Genomic DNA, 27,688 nt, shown 5'->3' with positions numbered 1-27,688 from the left:
CTGCCTTTTCTGAATGCGGAGGAGGTAGAGCTGCTCTCGCAGCCAATAACCACAGATGAACTTGCGAGCGCTATTGCGGGGTCTCCGAAGGGGAAATCGCTCGGCCCAGATAGCTTCACAGTTTCATATTATAAAACCTTCCAAGCACAGTTGGTGACCCATACCATGCCACCGGATCTTTTGCAAGCAAGCATCACCGTTATCCCTAAGCCAGGAAAAGACCCGCTTCTCTGTGCAAGCTACAGGCCTATCTCTCTGCTTAATTGTGATCTTAAGTTCACAAAAATTTTGGCTAAGAGACTAGGTTCTGTCCTTCAGCGTATAATCCCCCTAGACCAGGTTGGATTTAACAGAGAAGTGCGGGATAACACAACAAGGACAATAGACATTGTGGCAAGAGCCACAACGTTTCAGAACTGCATACCTCCCTCCTGGTCCTCCTCTCTGCAATGCGCCAATACGGTGACCTTTCGGACTTCAAGATCAATCTACAAAAATTAGAAGCACTCAATGTATCCCTCACACCTGGTTCTCAGGTTCACCTTAATAACAATTTTCCCTTCCGGTGGACTCAGGCTATTCTATACATGGGTACCAAGATCCCTTCTAACCTAAATCTCATCTACCAACTTAATTTCCAGCCTCTCCTGAATGTTTTTTCATCTGGTTTAGATAGATGGAAGAATATGGCAGTCTTCTGGTTCGGTAGATGGAATATCTTAAAGCTGAACATCATGCCGAGGCTGCTCTACCTTCTACAAGCCTTGCCAATTAAGATACCACAGAGCTTCTTTAGTAAGCTACATACAACTTTCATTAACTATGTCTGACAGGGCAAGCCTTTGCGGCTTAAGAGATCACTTCTACAGCGACCAAAAACCAGAGGTGGAGTTGGCCTCCCTGATCCAGCTCTTTATTATACAGTGGTTCACATGAACAGAGTAGTGGATTGGTGTAGGCATTTACCCCACAAATTATGGGTCTGTCTGGAACAAGAAACAGTGCCAATTCCCTTAGCAGGCTTACCTTGGTGTGGGACCCGGTTCTCACAATTCTCCTCCCCACACCCTCTGATCGAGCCCAATTTGCAGGAGCTTCACAGATACTTTAGGATAGCAGAGACGGCCAGCTTTCCCTCCCCGTTAACACTTATAATTGGACACCCGGACTTCGCACTTGGTATATCTGACAGGTCCTTCCGGCTCCAGTTAGAACAGAACTTGGTTAGAGCCTCTTCCTTTCTTGGCCCCTCTGAGTTGGTAGACCTCTCAAGCCTTTATCCTACCCTCAATGCTTCCATTTTGGGCAGATGGAAGATCTCACAACTTTCTCACTTCCTCCGATCCCTCGCGGAAACTGGGGATTTCCGAAGACAGCCTACGTCCTTTGAAGAGCTGTGCCTTGGAGAGGATCCCGTACGGAAATCTCTTTCTTACTCATACATCTTACTGGCTCACACATCACAACATGATCCCCCATATTTGAAAAAATGGGAGAGAGATCTCAACATTATGTTTACGGAGGATCAAAAGAACCGCATCCTCCTTTTTGCACATAAATCGTCCTTGTGTAGCAAATATCAGGAGATCACTTACAAGATCCTGACGCGCTGGTATAAGACCCCATCAGTGTTAGCTTCAATATTCCCAAGACATAGCCCTCTGTGCTGGAGATGTGGTGCCCAAACTGGAACTGGGACACGGCAGTGTCACAGTGGTTTGCCAGGGTGTGTGATATTCAGCGGATGGAGCATCTTACAGCTGCCATAGGGGATAAAGAAGAGGAACACAACACTCGCTGGACACTGAATACAAGTCTTACTTTTGAATGACTCACCAAAAGGAGAGTGGAGGGCCTCGGGCTGTCGGCCTTGCCGGAACTTTCTATTCCCCCCCTAACTGTTCCTTCTTATAGCTTTTCAGATCTTTCTTTCCCCCACTGACACCTCTGGTGTCATCCACTTTCCTTCCCTAAAAAAGAGAAAATTCTCTTTGTTGGCGGTGTTCCACTGGTGTTGTGCCAGCGAATCCACACCCTATATCAGGTTATAATGCCCTGTTTTAGTACCTTTAGTAAGATATTCATAGGTCCAATAACTTTATCACTCTCTATAGCTAAGCGGTTCCCATCGCAGTACAGATTAATGTAAAATATATTCATAGTATGGAGTTTTGGAACCACTGTTTTCTGATTTACCGGGACACTATAAGGGAACCTAGATTGTTATATCATTAAGATACTTGAAAATTCTGAAGGGCTATTGTTATGGCCCATCATTTGATGTAGTTGATCAATGTATGTGATATTATGCCACTTTGTGTAACCCGCATACCTTAAATAAAGATTAAAAAAAAAAAAAAAAAAGATCAACTGGACAATAATACAGGTTCAGATCAAAGACCAGTATAGATACTAAAAGTATCTGCAGTTGTATTGGAGAACTAGCTTGACTTGATATGAGATGATAATCTAGCTAGAGATCCCCAGATCTAAATTCTAGTGTGGTCCCTCTAATGGCGTTGTCAGCGTTTTTAAAATATTTTTTGCAAATTCTACTCAGAATCATTTTCAATGTGTTTTTTTTTTCCTGTGAAATTAAATATGTGACATAACACCCTTACCCATGTGCAGAAAGTACGATTAATATATAGTATTTACAATTCAGTGAATATTACATTCACCACACATGTACCACAGATGAATCTTCTAGGTGTATGCATAAAGGATACGTTCACCTTTAAAAAAAAAATAAAAAATAAACAATGGTAAAAATAAATGCCCATGTTCTGCGGGGTAACAATTGTGCATTTATAATTTATTTTTATTTGTTTTGCAGAGGAGTCTGCAAAACATTGCACCTGTGGTCACTGAATCTTAGGTCAGCTTTCTGCCCATACCTTTTGATCAGCACACTCATAGTCCATTGAGAACTACAAGAGGAACCCCTGCCCACTGTCACAAGAGGTGCAGAGGCTGCTGCATAGCAACATATTGCTAAAGCTGAACTTCTTTAAAGCGGACCTTCAGTCATTTTTTCAACTTACCATCTATTAAATCTTCTGCTCTTGTTGTTTTAACTTTAGATAGTAAAATATTTTTTTCCTGCCAGTAAATACCTTATACAGCCCACTTACTGTTTCTTGTCTGGTCATTAGCCTAGGGTTACGACATCATGCATAGCTCTCTCTCTCACAAGAGTTTTCCAGGAAGGGGGGGGTGGTGAGTAAGAGGGCAAATGAAAACTGCAGAGCTGGATATGTGCGTGTAAATCCAGGAAGTGAACAGGCAGCAACTTCAGCTGCCCACAGTTAAAACTACTGCAGCCAGACCTAATGGAGGGAGATTTCTGCAGCATTTTGGCAAGTACAGAATCACAGTATATAGAAAAAATAATCTGCGAAGTGGTTGGAGGGAAACTCAGAATGGCAAAGATGTTTTAATTATGTGAGCAGACTGCAGTTCTTCTTTGAATTACAGTGAATCATTTATCTGAAGTGGATGTTACATTGACTGCTTTATATACAGTATCCCACAAAAGTGAGTACACCCCTCACATTTTTGTAAAATATTTTATTATATCTTTTCATGTCACATACTGAATAAATGACACTTTCCTACAATGCAAAGTAGTGAGTGTACAGCTTGCATAACAGTGTAAATTTGCTGTTCCCTCAAAATAACAATGCACAGCCATTAATGTCTAAATCGCTGGCAACAAAAGTGAGTACACCCATTTACAAGAGAAACCCCTGCCCACTGTATACTTCCAACCATCTAGCAGATTGGATCGGATGGTATCCGATGGAAATGTACAGGCAGTCCGCTACCATCCGACCACCTCATAGAGAACAGCGGTCTTTGTCCGTGTCCATTCCACATCAGCGGAGAGGACGCAGACCTGTCATCCGCCTCAGCATGGATCAGCAGACAGATGCCATGCACCATTTAAAGGGCGTCTTACGAGAAGCATCCGGTCCATTAGGGGCACTGCCCCCCTGTTTGGGGCGGGACTCATACATTTGTATGATTTTTATTTTTTCTAGCTACATGATTAGAGCCAGAGGCTCTAATTGGCTTGAAAAAGGTTGGGCTTGGAGCGCAGAGCATTGTACCCTGAACCCACCTACTTGTGACAATAGCGAATAAATATTGGATATCACGTTCTGGCTTCTCCTCCTGGCCAAAGCAGGATGGATCGGGATGGCCGGGAAGAGAAGCTAAGGAAGCCATGGAGGGGTGAGTGCGAGGGAGGACCATCACTGCGGAGAGGCTGAGTGTGGGTGGACCTGGGGCAGGGTGTTTTGTTTACCGCACCCCCAAAAAAGTTTAGCACCAGACACCACTGGGTCTTACTATGTTTATTTTTTATTTTACTTTTTACATTTTTTTACAGTTGTATTTTTTTTGGGGGGGGTATTTGGTGAGCTATCAGAGGTCTGAGCTGACCCCTATATCTCTTTTTTTGAGACAGAGAAAAGAACTGAAGATAGTCCCTTTCTCTGCAGTACTATGCTTGAATGAATAAGGAATCTGTATAAAGATTCCTTTCATTCATTTAAAAAATTACAGCCTGATACATAGTAACACTCAAGGTTTACTATGTATCAGCTGTCAGTAGACATAGGAGCAATCGCAGGGGGGGCACATCTGGATTCCCCCTAAGCCCCATGCAGCATCTGAAGCCAGCGGGAGTGGAAGAGGATGGATGCCTACTTCTGATGGTAGCTGCAGGGGATCGGGTTTGGGGGAGGTTGGATCGGGTGTGGGGGGAGGTTGGATCGAGTGTGGGGGGAGGTTGGATCGAGTGTGGGGGGAGGTTGGATCGAGTGTGAGGGGAGGGGGAATCAGTGCTGCAGGGGAGAGGAGATAGTAAAGGAGAGTGGGGGGAGTAGATCTAGATGAAAGGGAGTGGGGGGGAGGTCAGGGAAGTGGCGGCATGGGTGGGGCTGTCACATTTGAGGTTAATAACTTTGATTAACGGATTGTAATCCGCTGATCGGCGTTATAGAATTGTTCAGCAGAGTCTGCTATAAGTTTCTGGTCATTGATGTGACCATGAGCTTATAGCAGAGGGAGAAATTAGGTCCATAAGGCGTACGGACATGGCCACCTGCAGGCACATCTGTAGGTCCATACGGCGTACGACCTGGCAGTGAAAGGGTTAAAAGACAACTAATTGTTTCAGGTAGTTTGTCATCCAGATGCAGTTTTACACAAGTCTAATTAATCCTGAAAATGGTTGTATGACTGTCTAAGGATCCTCTGACAACAAAAAAAAATGGGAGCTGCCGTAGCTGTACTTACAGACTGACATAGGTTCACACTACTGCAGCTGCAGTTCAATCCAATTTTCAGTGCGATTTTGTATCGAGTCTTTTTTTTGTAGATGGAAACTAGATTTTATACATAAAACCTTGCCATGTACATGCATTTTACATGCTTTTTTGGTGCATCCCATTAAAGTCTATGTGGCCAAAATCACGCTGAAACTGCACCAAAGTAGCACCTGTAATTTTTTGATAAAAGCACACCTGTAACTTCATGGTTTGGCAGAATCAAGTCAATTAAAATTGTTCAAAAGGACATTCTTACCCAGACAACTTTACTACTTTAGAACTTTACTTGTGGAAATCCCGAGGGGAGATTTACAATGTCTACAAGCTGAAGTTCTGCGATTTGTGTAGGGTAACAAGAGGCCTCGGATGCAAAAACAAACGATTTATACCCCAAAATCTGGGGGTGGGCTTGGTCTTCCTAATCTACAGGCATATTTCCAAGCAGCCCAGATTGACCAATTAGCCTAGAACACCACTAAAGGCTCAGTCCCCCTTTGGGTCTCTATTGAGGCACTCTCTTGCCATCCAATTGACATAGGATCATTAATGTGGCTTCCTAGCCATTTAAGCCCGCCTATATTATGTCCTTCTCTATCACATTCTTTAACAGTTTGGGACAGAACACGTCACTGCAGCCCTTTATCATCCCTGATTACACCACTAGCTCCCATTTTTTGTAACCCAGAGTTTCCACCTGGATTGATACCAAGATTATTTCAATGATGGCTTAATAAGGGGATATTAAGAATTGGCGAGATCAAATATACACTTTGCAACATTTTAAGGATACGTTGCAAATGCCTCCTAGTGAAATATTCCGATACAATCAAATTGCATCCTTTGCCAGATGTAAACTTAACCTACTGGTGGGACCCCTTACACTCACAACCTTTCAACTATCTTGTTAAGCCAGGGGCTTCCAGAGGGGGCGTGTATTTGCAGTATACGCCTCTCTCGCTGAGCCGGACTCAAAACTTGCCTATATGAATCAATGGGAAAGGGACCTGGAACCTTACATTTGATCTGACTGAGTGGCAGGACATTGCTTATAATTTATCTAAAGTTTTCATCAATACGACTAATATAAAATAATTATAAAACACTCCTGCGTTGGTACCTGGTTTCCGAGTAGGGTATAGAAAATGCATCCTTTCACTGCGCCGAATTGTTTCCAACAGTGTGGCCAGTTGGAGACGATGAACCATAATTAGTGGCATTGCCCCCTCGTGACTAGGTTCTGGATTAGGATATTTAATCTAATAAACTCAGTGATGGGGATGAACATTCGCAGATCTCCAGAAGCAGCTCTTGTTCACAAACTGCCTGATGAAGTGCCCAGAAAATCTGTGAAATGGATTACTTATATATTGCTGGCAGCGAGAATTACAATTGCTATACAGTGGTGTGAAAAAGTGTTTGCCCCCTTCCTCATTTCCTGTTCCTTTGCATGTTTGTCACACTTAAGTGTTTCGGAACATCAAACCAATTTAAACAATAGTCAAGGACAACACAAGTAAACACAAAATGCAATTTGTAAATGAAGGTGTTTATTATTAAAGGTGAAAAAAAATCCAAACCATCATGGCCCTGTGTGAAAAAGTGATTGCCCCCCTTGTTAAAACATACTATAACTGTGGTTGTCCACACCTGAGTTCAATTTCTCTAGCCACACCCAGGCCTGATTATTGCCACACCTGTTCACAATCAAGGCATCACTTAAATAGGAGCTGCTTGACACAGTAAGGTCCACCAGAAGATCCTTAAAAGCTACACATCATGCCGAGACCCAAAGAAATTCAGGAACAATTGAGAAAGAAAGTAATTGAGATCTATCAGTCTGGAAAGGGTTATAAAGCCATTTCCAAAGCTTTGGGAATCCAGCGAACCACAGTGAGAGCCATTATCCACAAATGGCGAAGACATGGAACAGTGGTGAACCTTCCCAGGAGTGGCCGGCCGCCCAAAATTACCCCAAGAGCGCAGCGACGACTCATCCAAGAGGTCACAAAAGACCCCACAACAACGTCCATGGAACTGCAGGCCTCACTTGCCTCAGTTAAGGTCAGCGTTCATGCCTCCACCATCAGGAAAAGACTGGGCAAAAATGGCCTGCATGGCAGAGTTCCAAGGAGAAAACCACTGCTGAGCAAAAAGAACATCAAAGCTCGTCTCAATTTCTCCACAACACATCTTGATGATCCCCAAGACTTTTGGGACAACATTCTGTGGACCGATGAGATAAAAGTGGAACTCTTTGGAAGGTGTGTGTCCAAGTATATCTGGCGTATAAGGAACACTGCATTTCATAAAAAGAACATTATACCAACAGTAAAATATGGTGGTGGTAGTGTGATGGTCTGGGGCTGTTTTGCTGCTTCAGGACCTGGAAGACTTGACGTGATAAAAGGAACTATGAATTCTGCTGTCTACCAAGAGATCCTGAAGGAGAATGTCCGACCATCTGTTCGTGTACTCAAGCTGAAACGAACTTGGGTTCTGCAGCAGGACAATGATCCTAAACACACCAGCAAGTCCACCACCGAATGGCTGAAGAAAAACAAAATGAAGACTTTGGAGTGGCCTAGCCAAAGTCCTGACCTGAATCCTATTGAGATGTTGTGGTATGACCTTAAAAAGGCCGTTCATGCTCGAAAACCCTCTAATGTAACTGAATTAGGACAATTCTGCAATGATGAGTGGGCCAAAATTCCTCCAGGATGCTGTAAAAGCCTCATTGCACGTTATCGCAAACGCTTGGTTGCAGTTGTTGCTGCTAAGGGTGGCCCAACCAGTTATTAGGTTTAGGGGGCAATCACTTTTTCACACAGGGCCATGATGGTTTGGATTTTTTTTCACCTTTAATAATAAACACCTTCATTTACAAATTGCATTTTGTGTTTACTTGTGTTGTCCTTGACTATTGTTTAAATTGGTTTGATGTTCCGAAACACTTAAGTGTGACAAACATGCAAAGGAACAGGAAATGAGGAAGGGGGCAAACACTTTTTCACACCACTGTACATTGGAAACAGTCGGTAATTACACTCAATTGCGTTAGAAGTAAACTCAATTGGATCATGATTAATGATAAACTCACTTATATGCCTTGTAATAATTCCAAAAAATGTGATAAGATATGGGACCCGTGGATCTTATTGACTCTCTAATGAACTCTGAGATGACCCTCTCCTTTTTCTTCTTCTTCTTCTCCTTCCTCTCTTTCTTTTTCCTCATTATTTCCCTCCTTTTCCGGTACCTACATGTACGGTACATTTGGTTGCTCATGGGGCCTCACACAGTAGTGAACCCTATGATAATCTCATGAATCACTGTCCGGATTTCTCTGTGGCTCCTTACCAATTACTGTCCTCCCCCCTTCCCCTTTTCCATATACCATGCCCTTGTTATTGCTCTCCATCATCCATAGTTGTATTCCTGATTTCCAATGAGAAGCGATTGTTCGGTCCCATTACTACTCAGGATTATGTTTTTGTTTTCTTTTCTTTTTTTGACGATGATTGTTTTGTCTTGATGATGGATAGTATTTTCAACCCTTGCAGGTTAACCTGAGATTTTTTATTTTTTTTGCCTAAAACATGCTTCTTTGATGTAATGTTGGATGACAGTTATCTTTTGTGGTCATATTTTTCGTGCCTTTGTATTACTATGTTGCCAGCCTGAGAATTGGCTTTGTTCCAATAATACATCTGTTCCTACCAGACTTTATTTCTTTTCCAATAAAAATATTGAAATATAAAAACACACTGTACCTGCACGGCATTGATGTGAACATGCACCAAAGAGAATGTGATTTCCATTGTCGTGCAGTGCAGCGTGACAGTAGCTACTTTAGAAATGGCACTTATGTGAATGGGGGCTCAGAGTGTGTCATACATTATCTCAATCTTTGTCATTTGGAAAATTAAATACATACATGACTGTGTTGATGCCCGCCAACTGTTGAAACATTTGCAATCCACAACCAACAAATAGAGCACGACGTGTTGGAGGATAGATTAACATTCTGTAGATAACAGGTCCGCCTTAGGGGGAAAAAAAAGAGAAAAATTACTTTCGAAAAACTTCTTACAACAATAACCAAGTAACAAATTGCATATTTCTGAAACATCACACTTGTGGAATAATATATGTAAAATTACCATATCATTTACCCTGTTCAATTTGCTGCGCTGGTCAAGCAGCAATTGAAAAGCATCTCATTTATCAAAGGTCCTATATATAGTCAAGATGTAAAGGTTGTCATTCTTGCAACATGGTAGAAGTATCTGCACATGCTGAATAAAGGTAGTCATTGCTTGTTCTATCTTGTTTCTTAATTGTGTGCGTCGAAACCTTTTTAAGTATAAGGGAAGTATGGAATACAGTTTGTCACAAATACAAACCGCTGTCAGGTAGCAAGCCATGACACAGAGTTGCCTGAATGTTTTTGTGTAGTTTTCCTAAGTGACAATGTGATACGGTATCTATCCTGAAAGCCAGTTGTTTGTGTTATGGCACAATCAAAAAAAAAAACAAAAAAACACAATGTTTATCTCAAAAGAAAATTAAAGCTCAACTCTAGGAATGTTTGTAGGCAAATCTACCAAACATTTCTGCTGCTTTTGCGAGGAAAGCAAACCACTTTCTCGGTTAATAACTTTAATAAAAATAAACAGCATTTCCTATACCTACCATGTACCTCCCAAGTGAAAAGGGGAACTCGAAGTGACATTTTATCTGTCACTTCCGGGTCAATAAGAAGGGGAAGAGAGCGGAGGTATGTCCACTCAGCTCCTTCCCATCTACTCGATGGCACCCCCCATGCCAGTACTGGGCCTGCAGATAGGCAAGTGGAGCCCGGGAAACATGGGGAGGTGGGGGTGGGCTGTGTAAGCAATCCAGCGGCTGTGGGGGGGCCAGATTGCTTCCATCTGAAAGCCAGTAATTAGTTGGCTTGATTTGTATCTTATGCCGCGTACACAGGATCAAACAATGCGGTGGAAAAGTCCGGCAAACTTTTACAGGAAGAAGAAGAACGGAAGGCGGCGGCGGCGACAGAAGACCGGGCCACCGCCTGTAAAAGAGCTATAAGAAGGCGCGGTGGCCCGGCAGAAGAACCGAAGAGGGGGACAAGACCCCCGAAGTCGGAAGAAGAGGCCGGCGGCGAGGAAGAAAGCCGGACTCCTCCGCTAGCAAAAGAGCTACAAGAAGATAGCGGAGGAGTCCGGCGAGAAGACCCCTGAAGACGGAAGACCCCCGGAGCTGTGCAATAAAGTATTTTATCTCGTGTGTTGTGTTTTTTTTTGTACTTTTATTTTACAGATGAATGGGTAGGGGTACATTGTACCCCATACTCATTCACATAGGGTGGGGGGCCGGTATCCGGGGGCCCCCTTATTAAAGGGGGCTCCCGGATTCTGATAAGCCCCCCGCCCGCAGACCCCGACAACCAACGGCCAGGGTTGTCGGGAAGAGGCCCTTGTCCTCATCAACATGGGGACAAGGTGCTTTGGGGTGGCACCCCCCATGTTGAGGGCACGCGGCCTGGTACGGCTCAGGAGGGGGGGCGCTCGCTCGCCCCCCTTTCCTGGCCGGCCGGGTAGCGTGCTCGGACAAGGGTCTGTTGTGGACTTGGGGGGGACCCCCACGCCGATTTTTTTTGGCGTTGGGGTTCCCCTTTAAGTCTATACCAGGCGGCAGGGCCAGCGACGTCTCCTTCGCGGGCCCCGCCTACCTGGAGACGTGCTCGAAATGAGCAGACTTTCCTCCGCATGTGTGGGCGAGTCCGTTCATTCCGAAAGTACAGCGGATAGTACGGCGGACTTAGTACGCCGTATTAGTCTGCTGAAAAAGTGCCATGTGCGGGCAAGTAGCCCGTTCGGAAATTCCGACGGACAGTCTGGCGGAAGTCCGCCAGACTAAGTACGTCGGACAGATGGCTACGTGTGTACGCGGCTTTAGGCAGACTTCAGGGAAAATTGGTGAGCCAATCACACAAGCAGAAAATGTTTCTGGGGAGTGATCAGTACACATTCTGTTTACAGAACAACTCCAGATAGCCATATTGCAATGCATTCTCAGAAAATTACAGTTGGTGCAGATTGAAAAGGAAAGGTAATTTTTAATAACATTCAATTACAATATGATTAATGTTGCAATTATATGTGCTATAATATTATTTTTTTCTTTATTTGCTATTTTTTTTTCCCCATGAAAGTGGAGTTAGCGTTTAAGTGCTTTACCAAAGAGACACCCTTCTTCAAAGAGCATGTAGGACTTTTAAGTGGTCAATTACAGGTAGCTTCTGCTGACCAGGCTTTGAGCCACAAGATTCTGCACATGTGAATGGAATTTAGAGCCATGCTGGAGATTTGTCTCAGTACTTGTTCTAGGGCATCCACACAAAAAAGCAGAGCAGAAGGTAATTGCTCAGTTAAAGTACTAAACCTGCAGCAATAGCTAGTTGCAGAACTGGGCCTGCATGTGTAAAAAAATAAAATAAAAATAAACTCTGTAAAAATACGGGTATTGAACCAATTGAACTGGATTCCTGGTCAGAGCCCCAATGCAACAGTTTACGGAACCACAGACTTGGGAACCCTGGACTCTGGCATACTTACCTAGTAACCCGGGTCTGCGGGAGATGAGAGACAGCACAAATTGCATAATTATTGTTTAATGTAACTCAGGGTTACATGAGTATTATATTCATGACCGACACTGCTGTCGTTAATTTAATCACTCATCGTGACTTGCAAAAATCATCCTGAGGTACTGGTTACAGAATTTATCTATGGACAGTGCCACCTGGGGCGAGCATCCAAACCTGTTGGACATGTTGAAATTTCCTCTATATCAGGGCACTGTCTATACAAGTGCCTTTCAATTCTCTAGTTTTTGGGAAATGAATTGGTAACAAAATACTTATTTAAACCAGATGCATAATAGATGGCTTTGCTGACACCCCCTCTGAGGTGGTGTGTGCTTTAGGGCAAGTCACCAGGAATGGGGGCTATGTGCCATCAATATGGCCAACTAGGATGGCTAGACAATGATGGATGACGCTCGTCTTTGGCTTACCTCCTGCCTCTATTTAACCTTTCTTCTATTTACTTTTATTCTCAAGATAGATGCCTAGATTAGTAGTGGTGGCTAGGGGCTGAAAAATTGGCTGGCCTCTCATGCTTTATTTTTGTGAAAGAGTTTCTCTGGATGGCTTCGTCCATATACCTCCTGAAGGTTGGTGTTTTATTAACCCATAGTAAGCTGAGATAGAGGGGAAGAGGGCTACGTGTAGCCAGAGAAGGTGTTCATAATTGGCCTACTAAGGTTTTTTTTTTTTTTTTTTCAGCTCCCATTGCTCCCTCTCTGCTCATCCACTATGTTAAGATAGTCTCTCCACTTTCCTAAATAGAGGTGGAGCACCTTCCTTATGCAGTTGCTTGGATGGTCAGAGAGTGGCTAGGGGCTGATGAATTTGTTAGATACTTTCACCAATGGATATGGGGTTGTGTTTTATTTTATTTTTTGTTTATACAAGTGTATACCGTGGTTAAAATAAGTATTAAACGTGCCACAATTTTTCAAGGTACTTATATTTCCAAAGGTGCTATTGACATGAAATTTTCCACACTTGTCGGTAACAACCCATGTAATCCATACATAACAAAGAAACCAGAACAAATAAGCTATTGCAATAAAATTAAGTTATGTGTAATAAAATGGAATGACACATGAAAGGGAGGTGCACAAAAGCATGGAAAGTCAAGACATCAGCTGAAATCTATCAGTAATTACAAAAATCAAGGGCTTCCCCGCAGGGCTCTCCTTACTTCATTTTTTTGCACTGGCAGATGGGTCTACTCTCCCCAATAAAACAAGCGTACAATGCTGATGGACTTTTTCCACTATCTGAACTTACAGCAGGGGAGCTCAGCAGCCCAAGCAATTGGCTGTGCTATTTTCAACTTTAATATTTCTTTGGTCAGCTCACCAAACAAGGTCCAAGTCCATCTAGTTCAACCGAAAAAAAATAAAAAATACTACCCCATATACACAATCCTTCACCCACATTTGGTCCAGAGGAAGGCAAATAACAGCATGCTCCAATTTGTTACAGCAGGGGAAAAATATCCTTCCTTATCCCCTGAGAGGCAATCAGATTTTCCCTGGATCAACTTTACCTATAAATGTTAGAACTCAGTTATATTATGTACATTTAGGAAAGAATCCAGGCCTTTTTTAAAGCAATCTACTGAGCTTGCCAGAACCACCTCTGGAGGGAGTCTATTCCACATTTTTACAGCTCTTACTGTGAAGAAACCTTTCCATATTTGAAGATTACATCTTTTTTCCTCTAGACGTAAAGACTGCCCCCTTGTCCTCTGTGATGACCTTAAAGTGAATAACTCAACACAAGTTCACTATATGGACCACTTATGTATTTGTACATGTTGATCATATCCCCCTTAATCTCCTCTTCTCAAAAAGGAACAAATTCAGTTTCTCCAATAGCTGAGCTCCTCAATGCCTCTTATCAGTTTGGTTGCCCTTCTCTGCACTTTTGCCAGTTCCCACGACAAAACTGAACTGCATATTCCAGATGAGGTCTTACTAATGATTTGTATAGGGGCAAATGATATCTCTCTCTCTGGAGTCCATGCCTCTCTTAATACAAGAAAGAACTTTGCTCGCTTTGGAAACCGCAGCTTGGCATTGCATGCTATTATTGAGCTTATGATCTACCAAAACCCCCAGATCTTTCTTCACTATGGATTCCCACAGTTTTACTCCCCCTAGCATGTATGATGCATGCATATTCTTAGCCCCCAAGTGCATAACTTTACATTTATCAACATTAAACCCCATTTTCCACTTAGTTACCCAATTAGGAGGTCGGCTTGTAAATTGGAGACATCCTGTAAGGACATTAATCCACTGCATAGCTTGATGTCAACTGCAAGGACAAAAATTTAACTCTTAATCCCAGGCCCTATATCATTTATAAAAGGTATTAAAAAGTAAAGGTCCTAAAATTGAACCTTGGCATACACCACTAAAAACCTTAGACCATTCAGAGTAAGAATCATTAACCACTACTCTCTGAATTCGTTTTTTTAGCCAGTTTTCAATCCATTTACAAATTGATCGTTCCAAGCCTGTAGACTTTACCGTATACATTAGTCGTGTCTGGGGAACTGTGTCAAACACTTTTGCAAAATATCACGTCCACAGCCCTCTTCTGTCCAAGGTTTTACTTACCTCCTTGTAAAAAGAAATCAGATTTGTTTGACAACTTCTGTCTTTCATGAATCCATGCTGTCTGTTGCTCAAAATATTTTTTTCCAGCAAGAACTCGTCTATGTGATCTTTTATTAAACTCTGACTACAGAAGTTAAACTAACAGGTCTATCGTTACTTGGTAAAGACTTTGATCCCTTTTTAAATATGGGCACCACATTGGCCCTACGCCAATCCAGTTGGACCCCTTTCATATTTCATATTTCTGGACCATATCACTTTTGAGCCATTGTGGATCATTTGTGGCTGTGCAAATACCACCCTCATTATGGACATGAGCTCCCCCAGGCTCCTTTGTATACACAGAAAGTATTTAATAAATTAGCCTTCTCTTTGTCCCCAGTCACCCACTCTAGATTATTTTGTAAAAGGCCTACATGTTCAGGCCTGACCTTTTTACTGTTAAATGTATTTGAATACTTTTTTGTGGTTTCTCCTATCTTTTGCAATCTGCCGTTCATTTTGAAGTTTTGCATCCTTGAGTTACCTTTTTCGTATTTTGTTATATTCTTTGTAGCATTTAAACGATGATAGTGTTCCTTCATTTTTATATTTTTTTTAAAGGCTCTTTTCTTATTATTTATAGACATTTGAACTTTGGCCGTGAGCCACATAGGTTTTATTTTTAGCCTTTTAAACGTATTGCCTATGGGAATATACTTTGCATTGAGTTTGCATACAGTCTTTTAGAAGAATGACCATTTCTGTTCTGTGTCCATTGATGCCAATATTCCCTCCCAATTTGCTCTTAACCAGTTGCCGACCGCCGCACGCCGATGTACGTCGGCAGAATGGCACGGGCAGGCATAAGCACATACATGTACGTCCTTGCCTTCCCGCGGGTCGGGGGCCCGATCGGGCCCCCGCCCGGTGCCTGCGGCGGTCGGTATTCGTTCGGGAGCGATCCCGGACGAGGGGACGGCCATTCATTCATGGCCACCCCCTCGCGATCGCTCCCGACGAATGAAAATCCCCCGTGACATCACTTCCTCTCCTGTAATGTAAACACAGGAGAGGAAGTGATGTATTCTCTCCTCGTGTCGGTCTTTTTCGTTCCGGCACGGAGGAGAGAGGATCGGTGAGTTGCACCTAACACTACACTAACAGTAGAACACGCCAGGCACACTTTTTTTTTTTTATTTTTTTTTTTTTTTTTTTGCATTGGTGTCATTTGTGACTGTAATAACTGTTAGGGCAGTTAGGGCTAGCCCCCTTTAGCTCTAGGGTGCCCCCCTAACCCCCCCAATAAAGGTTTAACCCCGTGATCACCCCCCGTCGCCAGTGTCACTAATAAGCGATTTTTTTCTGATCGCTGTATTAGTGTCACAGGTGACGCTAGATAGGCAGGTAAGTATTTGGGTTCGCCGCAGCTTTTTATAGCGTCAGGGACCCCCATATACTACCGCATAGCCCCCTGATTGCCCCCCAGTTAACCCTTTCACCAGTGATCACCATATAACTGTTACAGGTGACGCTGGTTGGTTAGTTATATTTTTTTGTTTCAGGGCACCCGCCATTTATTACCTAATAAAGGTTTAACCCCCTGATCACCCGGCGGGTGATATAAGTTTTTTAGGGTCAGATAAGGCCTGCGTCGCCCCAGCGTCAGGTTAGTGCCAGTACCGCTAACACCCACGCGCAAAGCATACACCTCCCTTAGTAATATAGTATCTGATCAGATATATATTAGCGTTGCCAGCATTTTAGGTTTCCCAAAACGCATTGTTAGCGGGATCAGCCCAGATACCCGCTAGCACCTGCGTTTAGCCCCTCCGCCAAGCCCAGCCCAGCCCACCCAAGTGCAGTATCGATCGATCACTGTCACTTACAAAACACAACACACATAACTGCAGCGTTCGCAGAGTCAGGCTTGATCCCTGCGATCGCTAACAGTTTTTTTTGTAGCGTTTTGAAACAGTCGCTGACAGGCTAGGTGCTTTTTTACCTGTGAGTCTCACTAGTGTACCCCTAAATTTAGAGCCCAAAATGGCAAAGCGAAGGTACACTAGTGATGAGGCCTACACGTTTCTGAGCATGACAGATAGTGAAGAGGACGTCACTCATCTGTCAGATTCAGGCTCAGAATACGATCCTGTAGAGGACAGCGGCTCCATGACAGATAGCTCTGACGACGGAGATGAGGCCGCTGTTAAGAACAGGTGTGCCCAATCCCGTATGTATTCTGTTGTTGAGGTGCAGGAACCGCAGGTCACTCGTATGGAGCAGAGACGTACTAGAGCCGCTCAACCTTCTGGTGAACTGGCAAGCACCAGCGGCCTAGTACACCCTGGACCTACATCCAGCACTGCAGTAACACGTGGTGACGTGGCGAGTCCCATAAGTGCAGTTCAAGCTGGCGAGGTGGCAAGCACAAGTAGTGTCCCGCTGCCACCAAGAAGAAGACAAAGACAGGCCCGTCGTACCCATAGTGCCCTTCCTGCAGAATTCGCCAATCCTATTTGGGTGCCCACCACTTCTGCAGAACCCGTACTTCCCCCATTCACTGGCCAACCTGGCATTAACGTGGAAACAGTTGATTTTACGACACTTGACTTTTACTCACTGTTTTTCACCGAAGATCTCTTTAGATCTATTGTGGACCAAACCAATTTGTACGCTGCTCAACACATCGCCACTATTCCCCAGTCCGCCCTTGCCAGACAATGGAAACCAGTTACGGTTTCCGAATTTAAAATCTTTCTGGGCCTCTCCCTCAACATGGGCATAACCAAAAAGAGTGAGTTGCGGTCATATTGGTCCATTGACCCAATTCACCATATGCGCGTGTTCTCTGCTTCCATGTCCAGGGCACGATACGAGATGATTTTGCGGTTCATGCACTTCAGCGACAATGAACTCTGTCGTCCTCGTGGAGACCCTGAGTATGATCGGCTCTACAAAATTCGGCCCCTCATAAACCACTTCAACCAACGTTTTGCAGCCTTGTTTACTCCCGATCAAGTTGTCTGCGTTGATGAGTCCCTGATTAAATTTTCTGGTCGCTTGTCCTTCAAACAATACGTCCCCAACAAGCGTTCCAGATACGGGGTCAAGATGTATAAGCTCTGTGACAGGGCCACAGGCTATACACGTAGTTTCATGGTTTATGAGGGAAGAGATAGTCACGTAGAGCCGGAGAACTGCCCTGATTACATAGGAAGCGCTGGCAAGATAGTGTGGGACTTGGTGTCACCCTTATTCGGAAAGGGGTACCACTTGTACGTGGACAATTATTACACAAGCGTGCCACTCTTTAGTCACTTGTTTGATCAGCAGATTGGAGCATGTGGCACCGTGCGACCTAATCGCCGGGGCTTTCCCCAGCGGCTTGTAGAGTCCCGTCTTAGGCTGGGGGAGAGAGCCTGCTTGCGCAGTAATAATTTGCTCGCTATGAAGTGGAGGGATAATAAGAATGTTTTCGTTCTTACCTCCCTTCATGCAGACACGACGGTCCAAATTTCTACGGCGACTGGTGTTGTGGAGAAACCTCTCTGTGTCCACAAATATAACCTTAACATGGGAGGGGTGGACCTCAATGACCAGTTGTTGGCGCCGTATCTAGTTGCCCGTAAGTCCAGACGCTGGTACAAAAAAGTGTCTGTTTATTTATTCCAATTGGCTATACTGAATGCTTATGTACTACACAAAGCTTCAGGACGGACTGGATCCTTCCTCAAATTCCAGGAGGATATCTGCAGAGCCCTTCTGTATCCAGGCGGTGCTCCACCTCACCTTCCCCTACCAGATGCAGTAAGCCGGCTGCATGAGAGGCATTATTCTTATGTCCTCCCGAGTACCCCTACCCAACGAGCCCCCCAAAAAAGATGTCGTGTCTGTAGCAAGCGCGGATTTAGGCGTGACACCCGTTCTTATTGTCCCCGCTGTCCTGGCAATCCTGGTCTTTGTCAGGGTGAGTGTTTTGAACGCTACCATGAACTAGTTGAGTATTAGCGCAGGGTACAGCATTGCACAAGCTAGGCACACGTTCACAGGGTCTCCCAAGATGCCATCACATTTTGAGAGACCCAAACCGCTGGAACCGTTACAACAGAAAAAGTGTTAAAGTTACAAAAAAAAGTGTTAAAAAAAAAAAAATAAAAAAGTAAAAAAACCAAAAAAACCAAAAAAAATATAAAATAAAAAAACCAAAAATAGTTGTCGTTTTATTGTTCTCTCTCGCTCTCTATTCTCTCTCTATTGTTCTGCTCCTTTGTACTGTATTCTATTCTGCAATGTTTTATTGTTAACCATTTTTTGTTTTCAGGTACGCCATTCAGCTGTAGCGTGGATTTATTTATCTTGACAGCAACAGCGTTTGCTCCCACGATATGTAAAGCCACGACTCCAGCGCTGTCGGAGGTGATTTCACCACCACAGTTAAAAAAGAGCATATATGCCGAAGCATGGGGGCATAAGGGGTGGAGGATCGATTTTGCTCCTAATGCCGCGTACATACAGTCAAAATTCCGACGGAGGGCTTGCCCGTGGAAAAGTTTGAATGTATGTACGCGGCATAACTTTTTTGCGGGAGGATGCCCCCATGCTTCGGCATATATATATTTTAGGCACAGATTGTGTTAAATGTGTTATTTTTTGCGATTTTTTTTGTATTTGCTTTGCAGGTATGGTAAGTCCTACTGTTATACTGTAATGTTACTTTGTTTTATTGTTAACCATCATTTGCTTAGCAGGTACGCCATTCTGCTGCAGAGCGGATTTATTTATCTTGACAGCAACAGCGTTTGCTCCCACGATACATAAAGCCGCGACTCCAGCACTGTCGGGGGTGATTTCACCACCACAGTTAAAAAAGAGCATATATGCCGAAGCATGGGGGCATACGGGGTGGAGGAACGATCTGCTCCTACCTTTTGCGGGAGGATGCCCCCATGCTTCGGCATATATAAATGGTGCATGTATGCCCACCATTAGAAAGTGGGTGGATGAAGGGTGGTATCTAATGGTGGGCATGCCCACCGATCAATATTTTTTTTTCGTTCAGCCCACAGGCTGCATGAAAAAAAAAATACAATATATGCCCAACCAGTTCCAGCAACATACTGGTATGTTGCGGGACTTTGAGTGCTTATACCAGAATGATGCCTGCAGGTTTAGGTATCATCTTGGTATCATTCTTTTCAGCCAGCGGTCGGCTTTTATGTAAAAGCAATCCTAGTGGCTAATTAGCCTCTAGACTACTTTTACAAGCAGTGGGAGGGAATGTCCCCCCCCCCGCACCATCTTCCATGGTTTTCTCAGGCTCTCCTGTCCCAACAGGGAACCTGAGAATGCAGCCGGTGGTTCCGCCAGCTGACCATAGAGCTGATCAGAGACCAGAATGGCTCCAATCATCTCTATGGCCTAAGACACCGGAAGCTACGAGCATTTCATGACTTAGATTTTGCAGGATGTAAACAGCGCCATTGGGAAATTGGGAAAGCATTTTATCACACCGATCTTGGTGTGGTCAGATGCTTTGAGGACAGAGGAGAGATCTAGGGTCTGATAGACCCTAATTTTTTTAAAAAAGAGTACCTGTCACTACCTATTGCAATCATAGGGGATATTTATATTCCCTGAGATAACAATAAAAATCATAAAAAAATATATATAAATGAAAGGAACAGTTTAAAAAAAAAATAAAAAAGCAAAATAAATAATAAAAAAAAAAAAAAAAAAAAAAACCACCCCTGTCCCCCCCTGCTAAGGCGCAACGCGGAACACAAGCGTTGGTCTGGTGGCATATGTAAACAGCAATTGCACCATGCATGTGAGGTATCACCGCGAAGGTCAGATCGAGGGTACTAATTTTAGCAGTAGACCTCCTCCGTAAATCTAAAGTGGTCACCTGTAAAGGCATTTAAAGGCTTTTAAAAATGTACGTAGTTTGTCGCCGCTGCACGTTTCTGCGCAATTTTAAAGCATGTCGTGTTTGGTATCCATGTACTCGGCCTAAGATCATATTTTTTATTTCATCAAACATTTGGGCAATATAGTGATTTTTAGTGCATTAAAATAAAAAAAAGTGTGTTTTTTCCCCAAAAAATGCGTTTGAAAAATCGCCGCGCAAATACCGTGTGAAAAAAAAATATGAAACACCCACCATTTTAATCGGTAGGGCTTTTGCTTTAAAAAAACACTACATGTTTGGGGGTTCAAAGTAATTTTCTTGCAAAAAAAATATTTTTTCATGTAAACAAAAAGTGTCAGAAAGGGCTTTTTCTTCAAGTGGTTAGAAGAGTGGGTGATGTGTGACATAAGCTTCTAAATGTTGTGCATAAAATGCCAGGACAGTTCAAAACCCCCCCAAATGACCCCATTTTAGAAAGTAGACACCCCAAGCTATTTGCTGAGAGGCAGGTCGAGTCCATGGAATATTTTATATTTTGACAAAAGTTGTGGAAAAAATACATTATTATTATTTTTTTTTTTTTTTTTGCACAAAGTTGTCATTAAATGATATATTGCTCAAACATGCCATGGTTATATGTAAAATTACACCCCAAAATACATTCTGTTGCTTCTCCTGAGTACGGGGATACCACAAGTGTGAGACCTTTTGGGAGCCTAACCGCGTACGGTACCCCAAAATCCAAGCACCACCTTCAGGATTTCTAAGGGTGTAAATTTTAGATTTCATTCCTCACTGCCTATCACAGTTTCGGAGGCCATGGAATGCCCAGATAGCACAAAATCCCCCCAAGTGACCCCATTTTGGAAAGGAGACACCCCAAGCTATTTGCCGAGAGGTATGGTTAGTATTTTGCAGACCTTCATTTTTGTCACAAAGTTTTGAAAATTGAAAAAAAGAAAAAAAATATACATTATTTTTTTTTTTCTTCATTTTCAAAAACAAATGAGAGCTGCAAAATACTCACCATGCCTCTCGGCAAATAGCTTGGGGTGTCTACTTTCCAAAATGGGGTCATTTTGGGGGGTTTTGTGCTATTTTGGCATTTTATGGCCTTCAAAACTGTGATAGGTAGTGAGGTGTAAAATCCAAAATTTACACCCTTAGAAATCCTGAAGGCGGTTCTTGGTTTTCGGGGCCCCGTACGCGACTAGGCTCCCAAAAAGTCCCACACATGTGGTATCCCCGTACTCAGGAGAAGCAGCAGAATTTATTTTGGGGTGTCATTTCACATATGTCCCTGGCATGTGTGAGCAATATATCATTTAGTGACAACTTTGTGAAAAAAAAATAAAAGTTTGTAATTTTCCCGCAACTTGTGGCAAAATATAAAATATTCCATGGACTCAACATGCCTCTCAGCAAATAGCTTGGGGTGTCTACTTTCTAAAATGGGGTCATTTGTGGGGGTTTTGTGCCATCTTGGCATTTTATGGCCTTCAAAACTGTAATAGGTAGTGAGGCGTGAAATCAAAGATTTACGCCCTTAGAAAGCCTGAAGGCGGTTCTTGGCTTTCGGGGCCCCGTACGCACCTAGGCTCCCAAAAAATCCCACACATGTGGTATCCCCGTACTCAGGAGAAGCAGCAGAATTTATTTTGGGGTGTCATTTTACATATGCCCATGGCATGCATGAGCAATATATCATTTAGTGACAACTTTGTGAAAAAAAAAATAAAAAAAAAAAAGTTTGTAAATTTCCCGCAACTTGCGGCAAAATATAAAATATTCCATGGACTCAACATGCCTCTCAGCAAATAGCTTGGGGTGTCTACTTTCTAAAATGGGGTCATTTGTGGGTGTTTTGTGCCATCTTGGCATTTTATGGCCTTCAAAACTGTAATAGGTAGTGAGGCGTGAAATCAAAGATTTACGCCCTTAGAAAGCCTGAAGGCGGTTCTTGGCTTTTGGGGCCCCGTACGCAGCTAGGCTCCCAAAAAGTCCCACATATGTGGTATCCCCGTACTCAGGAGAAGCAGCAGAATTTATTTTGGGGTGTCATTTCACATATGCCCATGGCATGCGTGAGCAATATATCATTTAGTGACAACTTTGTGAAAAAAAAAAATAAAAAAAAAAAAGTTTGTAATTTTCCCGCAACTTGCGGCAAAATATAAAATATTCCATGGACTCAACATGCCTCTCAGCAAATAGCTTGGGGTGTCTACTTTCTAAAATGGGGTCATTTGTGGGGGTTTTGTGCCATCTTGGCATTTTATGGCCTTCAAAACTGTAATAGGTAGTGAGGCGTGAAATTAAAAATTTACGGCCTTAGAAAGCCTGAAGGCGGTGCTTGGTTTTCGGGGCCCCGTACACGGCTAGGCTCCCAAAAAATCCCACACATGTGGTATCCCCGTACTCAGGAGAAGCAGCAGAATTTATTTTGGGGTGTAATTTCACATATGCCCATAGCATGTGTAAGCAATATATCATTTAGTGACAACTTTGTGAAAAATTTATAAAGTTTGTCATTTTCCCGCAACTTGTGGCAAAATATAAAATATTCCATGGACTCAACATGCCTCTCAGCAAATAGCTTGGGGTGTCTACTTTCTAAAATGGGGTCATTTGTGGGGGTTTTGTGCCATCTTGGCATTTTATGGCCTTCAAAACTGTGATAGGTAGTGAGGAGTAAAATGACATATGTATGCCCTTAGAAATCCTGAAGGCGGTGCTTGGCTTTCGGGGCCCCGTACGCGGCTAGGCTTCCAAAAAGTCGACCACATGTGGTATCCCCGTACTCAGGAGAAGCAGCAGAATGTATTTTGGGGTACAATTCCACATATAACCATGGCATGTGTGAGCAATATATCATTTAGTGACAACTTTGTGTAAAAAAAAAAAAAAATTTTTTTTTTTGTCATTATTCAATCGCTTGCGGCAAAAAAATAAAATATTCAATGGGCTCAACATGCCTCTTATCAATTTCCTTAGGGTGTCTACTTTCCAAAATGGGGTCATTTGGGGGGGTTTTGTACTGCCCTGCCATTTTAGCACCTCAAGAAATGAGATAGGCAGTCATAAAATAAAAGCTGCGTAAATTCCAGAAAATGTACCTTAGTTTGTAGATGTGACAACTTTTGCGCAAACCAATAAATATACAATTATTGACTTTTTTTTTACCAAAGACATGTGGCTGAATACATTTTGGCCTAAATGTATGACTAAAATTGAGTTTATTGGATTTTTCTAATAACAAAAAGTAGAAAATATCATTTTTTTTCAAAATTTGCGGTCTTTTTACGTTTATATCGCAAAAAATAAAAATCGCAGAGTCAGTCAAATACCTTTAAAAGAAAGCTCTATTTGTGGGAAGAAAAGGACGCAAATTTCGTTTGGGTACAACATTGCATGACCGCGCAATTACCAGTTAAAGCAGCGCAGTGCCAAAGTGTAAAAAGACCTCTGGTCATTTACCAGCAAAATGGTCCGGTCTGAAAGTGGTTAAAGTTAATTGTTTTTATTTACAGCTTTCATTAAATGAAATCATGTTATGGCCACTGCTACACAGATGTTATTTTATATGAATATTGGTAATAAGCTCTGCATGGTTTGAGATTACCAGGTCAAGCAAAGTGTCCTTCCTAGCCTCAATAAACTGGACTATAAAATTGTCTTGTAATAGGTTTATACATTTTTGTCTTCTAACTGTCCCAGCAGTGCCATTACTCCAATAAATTTCTGGGTAGTTAAAATCCCCCATTATTATCACTGTCCCAGCCCTTGCAGCTCTTTCCATCTATGCAAGGAGCCGAGTCTCCACCTCCTCATTAACACTGGGAGGTCTATAAGAAACTCCAAAGAAAACCTTAGTATTACGCACACCCATGTACAGTTGCACCCATAATACGTCAAACTTATCACACTCTCCATCAACTAGGTCCTCTTTCACACTCACTTTGAGATCACTTCTCACGTAGAGAAAGACACCACCACCCCTCCATTTTACCCTGTCTTTCTGAAAGAGAGAATATCCAGGAATATTAATAGCCTAGTCATGAGAATGAAGCCAAGATTAAGCAATGCCAATTAGATCCTAGTTCTCTTCGTGCACCGGAGCTTCCAACTCACCTATTTTGCTTGGCAGACTTCTGGCATTGGTGAACAAACACTTGAATACATACACACATTTTGCAAACGTTTGTTGCAAAATTTTTAATTAAGTACAAATAGTACCATTTCCAATGGTTGTTTGTAACATAGGAACCTTCATATCATCTGCCATAGCCTCCCCCCATCTTTCCCCATTCCACCCACCAATAGGGGCTGACCCCTGTCTGACCCATTATAATCTAATTCACCCTCCCACTACAATCCTAGTTTAAATACTGCACCAACCCTCCCATAAACCTCTCCCCCAGCACAATAGACCCCTTTCCATTTAGGTGTAAACCATCTTTAGCATATAGGTTGCACCCCAATGAAAAGTCAGCCAAGTGTTCTAAAAAAAAAACTTATACCGGGTCTTTAGCCATGCATTCAGCTCTTTAATATCCCCCTGTCTTTGCTGTGTTGTGCATGGCACAGGCAATATTTCAGAGAATATCACCTTGGAGGTCATTCCCTTCAACTCGCAGCCTAGTTCTTTAAATTGGTTCTTAAAGAGCCTCCATCTTCCATATACTCTGTCATTGGTTCCAACGTGGACCAAGACAGCTGCGTCATGCAAAGCCCCTTCCAGTAATTTATCAACCCAGTCCACCACATGACAAACCCTGACACCAGGGAGACAGAAAATAATTTGGTTGAGGCGATCCTGGTGACAAATGATTCTATCAGTCTTATTCTATCAGATTATGGAATCCCATATTACCACCAACCATCTTTGAAAGTTTGGAAAATTTGACTGGATAGTGATCTTTCTGTAGCCTAATGACTATATAGATTTCACTGAGATGGAGGGGCTTGTCTGCCTGGTGCTGGATATGGGCGCACAGAGGTCTATAACTCCTGAATCCCCATTGGGATTAATTGGGTACTGCCTGCTGCCTATATAGGTCTCGGCCTTAGGAAAGGCCGTGGCTTTGGCCTAGCTCCGAATCGGTGGCTATCTTTCTACACCCAGGCCGTTTACAGTGTGATTGCTCTGTCAAATGACAGAGCGATCACTTGTAAACAAAGAGGCGTCATGTCCTCTCTCCCCTCTCTGTACTGATCTGTACAGTGGAGGGGAGAGGTCGGATGGAAGCAGCGCTGTGGGCTGGATCTGTAGTGCCCACAGCTGTGCTCTGTGACAGCCATCCCTCCATACCCAGCCAATACCCTGCCAATAATCTGCCATACCCAGCCATACTCTGTACTACTCTGTAATACCCAGCCATACTCTGTACTACTCTGCGATACCCAGCCATACTTTGTACTACTCTGTAATAACCAACCATACTCTGTACTACTCTGCGATACCAAGCCATACTCTGCGATACCCAGCCATACTCTGTAATACTCTGTAATACTCTGCAATACCCAGCCATACTCTGCAATACTCGGTGATACCCAGCCAAGCTCAGCCAATATTACAGTGGGGGGAGATGTCCATTACAGTGGGGAGATTGTGGATATTACAGTGGGGACTATATGGTGGTGGAATTTTCACAGGTTTTTGCAAAATCAATTATTTTTTGATCCGAAAAATTATCCAACCCGTGTTTCTGATCCGAGATCCGATCCGTGAGTTTTTTGATCCGTTGCACCCCTATTTGCGAGCGAGATGTTTTTACTTTTTCTTTTGTATTATGCAAACTACTAATAAAAAGTCATTTACACAAAAACAAAAAATTGTTGTCAGTTCTGCCCAGTGTTGCAATTTGCTCCTCCAGATCTCTAATGCGAGGCTCCAGGAGGGCAACCTGCTCACGTATGTTGCAGCAGTGTCCATCCTGGAGCTGTTAAGCCTCTAAAAGAGAGGGACTATAAAATCCTAAGTGGTATTGATGCCCTGACAGAATACAAAACATGTTATATAACTATTCATCTAGTTGCTGGTGCTGTGACAAGGAACTTCGCACAATGTTGCATCTCTGGTGGACTTGTCCCTACTTGAGATCATACTAGAAGGCTGTAATTCGACTTACAGCACATACTACAGGCATGAGGCTTCCTGAATTGGCATTACTGTCTATCTAGGATAAACACAGATGACCAAGAAGGGTCTAATATGATTGATCTTTGCTGCAGTCAGGGCCATTATACCCTGACTAGGGATGAGCTTGGTGTTCGAGTCGAACGTATGTTTGACTCGAACATCGGCTGTTCGCACGTTCGGCGAATACCGAACGTTATGGGCCGTTCGTGCCAAATTCGTGTGGCGCTCACAGCCCACAATTCACTGATTGGCCAAGAATGCACTGTGACCCCACATGCTTGGCCAATCACAGCGCCGGCAGCGAAGAGAGCAATAATTGGCCACAGGCAAGATGCCTGTGGCCAATTATAGCTCAGGGGGATTTAGTACACGCCCCAGACTATATAAGGCAGCCAGTGCGGCGGCCTTGTGTAGTGTGTTCCGGTGTGCAGGGAAAGAGCTAGATAGGCAGGGACAGTGTGTTCTTTTCTCAGGCATCTGCAGGAGTTAGTGGGTGTTGTGTTCCTCCAGCTCAGTATACACCTGCATCTACCCTTTATTGCTGGTGTTCTCTCATACAGGCATCTGCAGTAGTTAGTGGGTGTTGTGTGCCTCAAGCACAGTATGCACCGGTATCTACTCTTTATTGCTGGTGTTCTCTCATAGAGGCATCTGCAGGAGTTAGTGGGTGTTGTGTGCCTCCAGCACAATATACACTACCTAATTGCTGGTTTTCCCATCTCCCTGCATGCCATTACTATGTCTGGAAGGCCAACAAGGAGAGACAGACAGTCACGAGCCAATAAAAGAGGGCAAGCAGGCTCTGTGTCTAGAGACAACAGTGCTGGTCGTGGACGTGGTGCATCGTCATCAGCACGTGGCCATGGGATATGCTTGTCCTTATTTCGGCAGCAGGACGCGTTGAGCCGCATCATGCGGAAGACTTGGTAGAGTGGATGACCAAGCCCTCTTCATCCTCCTCATCCTCTCTCACCCAGGCTCAGGGTACTAGCAAAGCAGCTGCCAAAGCGTCCTCTTCCCTAGTCTCAATGTCATCATCAGTCACTCCTTCCCTAGACC

General features: G+C 43.4%; 1 protein-coding gene across 1 annotated transcript in view; it reads right to left on the bottom strand.

Moving 5' to 3' along the window:
* Positions 1-27,688, bottom strand: part of SLC2A13 (solute carrier family 2 member 13) — a 310,239-nt gene that overhangs the window by 97,210 nt on the left and 185,341 nt on the right. The window contains exon 4 of the mRNA XM_077471319.1: positions 9,271-9,379. Within this exon, the coding sequence (XP_077327445.1) occupies positions 9,271-9,379 (109 nt within the window). The remainder of the gene's footprint in view (positions 1-9,270; positions 9,380-27,688) is intronic.

This window comes from Lithobates pipiens, unplaced genomic scaffold (genome assembly GCF_037356315.1).
Source record: "Lithobates pipiens isolate NorthernLeopardFrog02 unplaced genomic scaffold, aLitPip1_a1.2 Scaffold_8, whole genome shotgun sequence".
Classification (NCBI taxonomy): Eukaryota; Metazoa; Chordata; class Amphibia; order Anura; family Ranidae; genus Lithobates; species Lithobates pipiens.
Note: the sequence above shows the minus strand (reverse complement) of the source record. Positions and strands in the feature narration are given on the sequence as shown.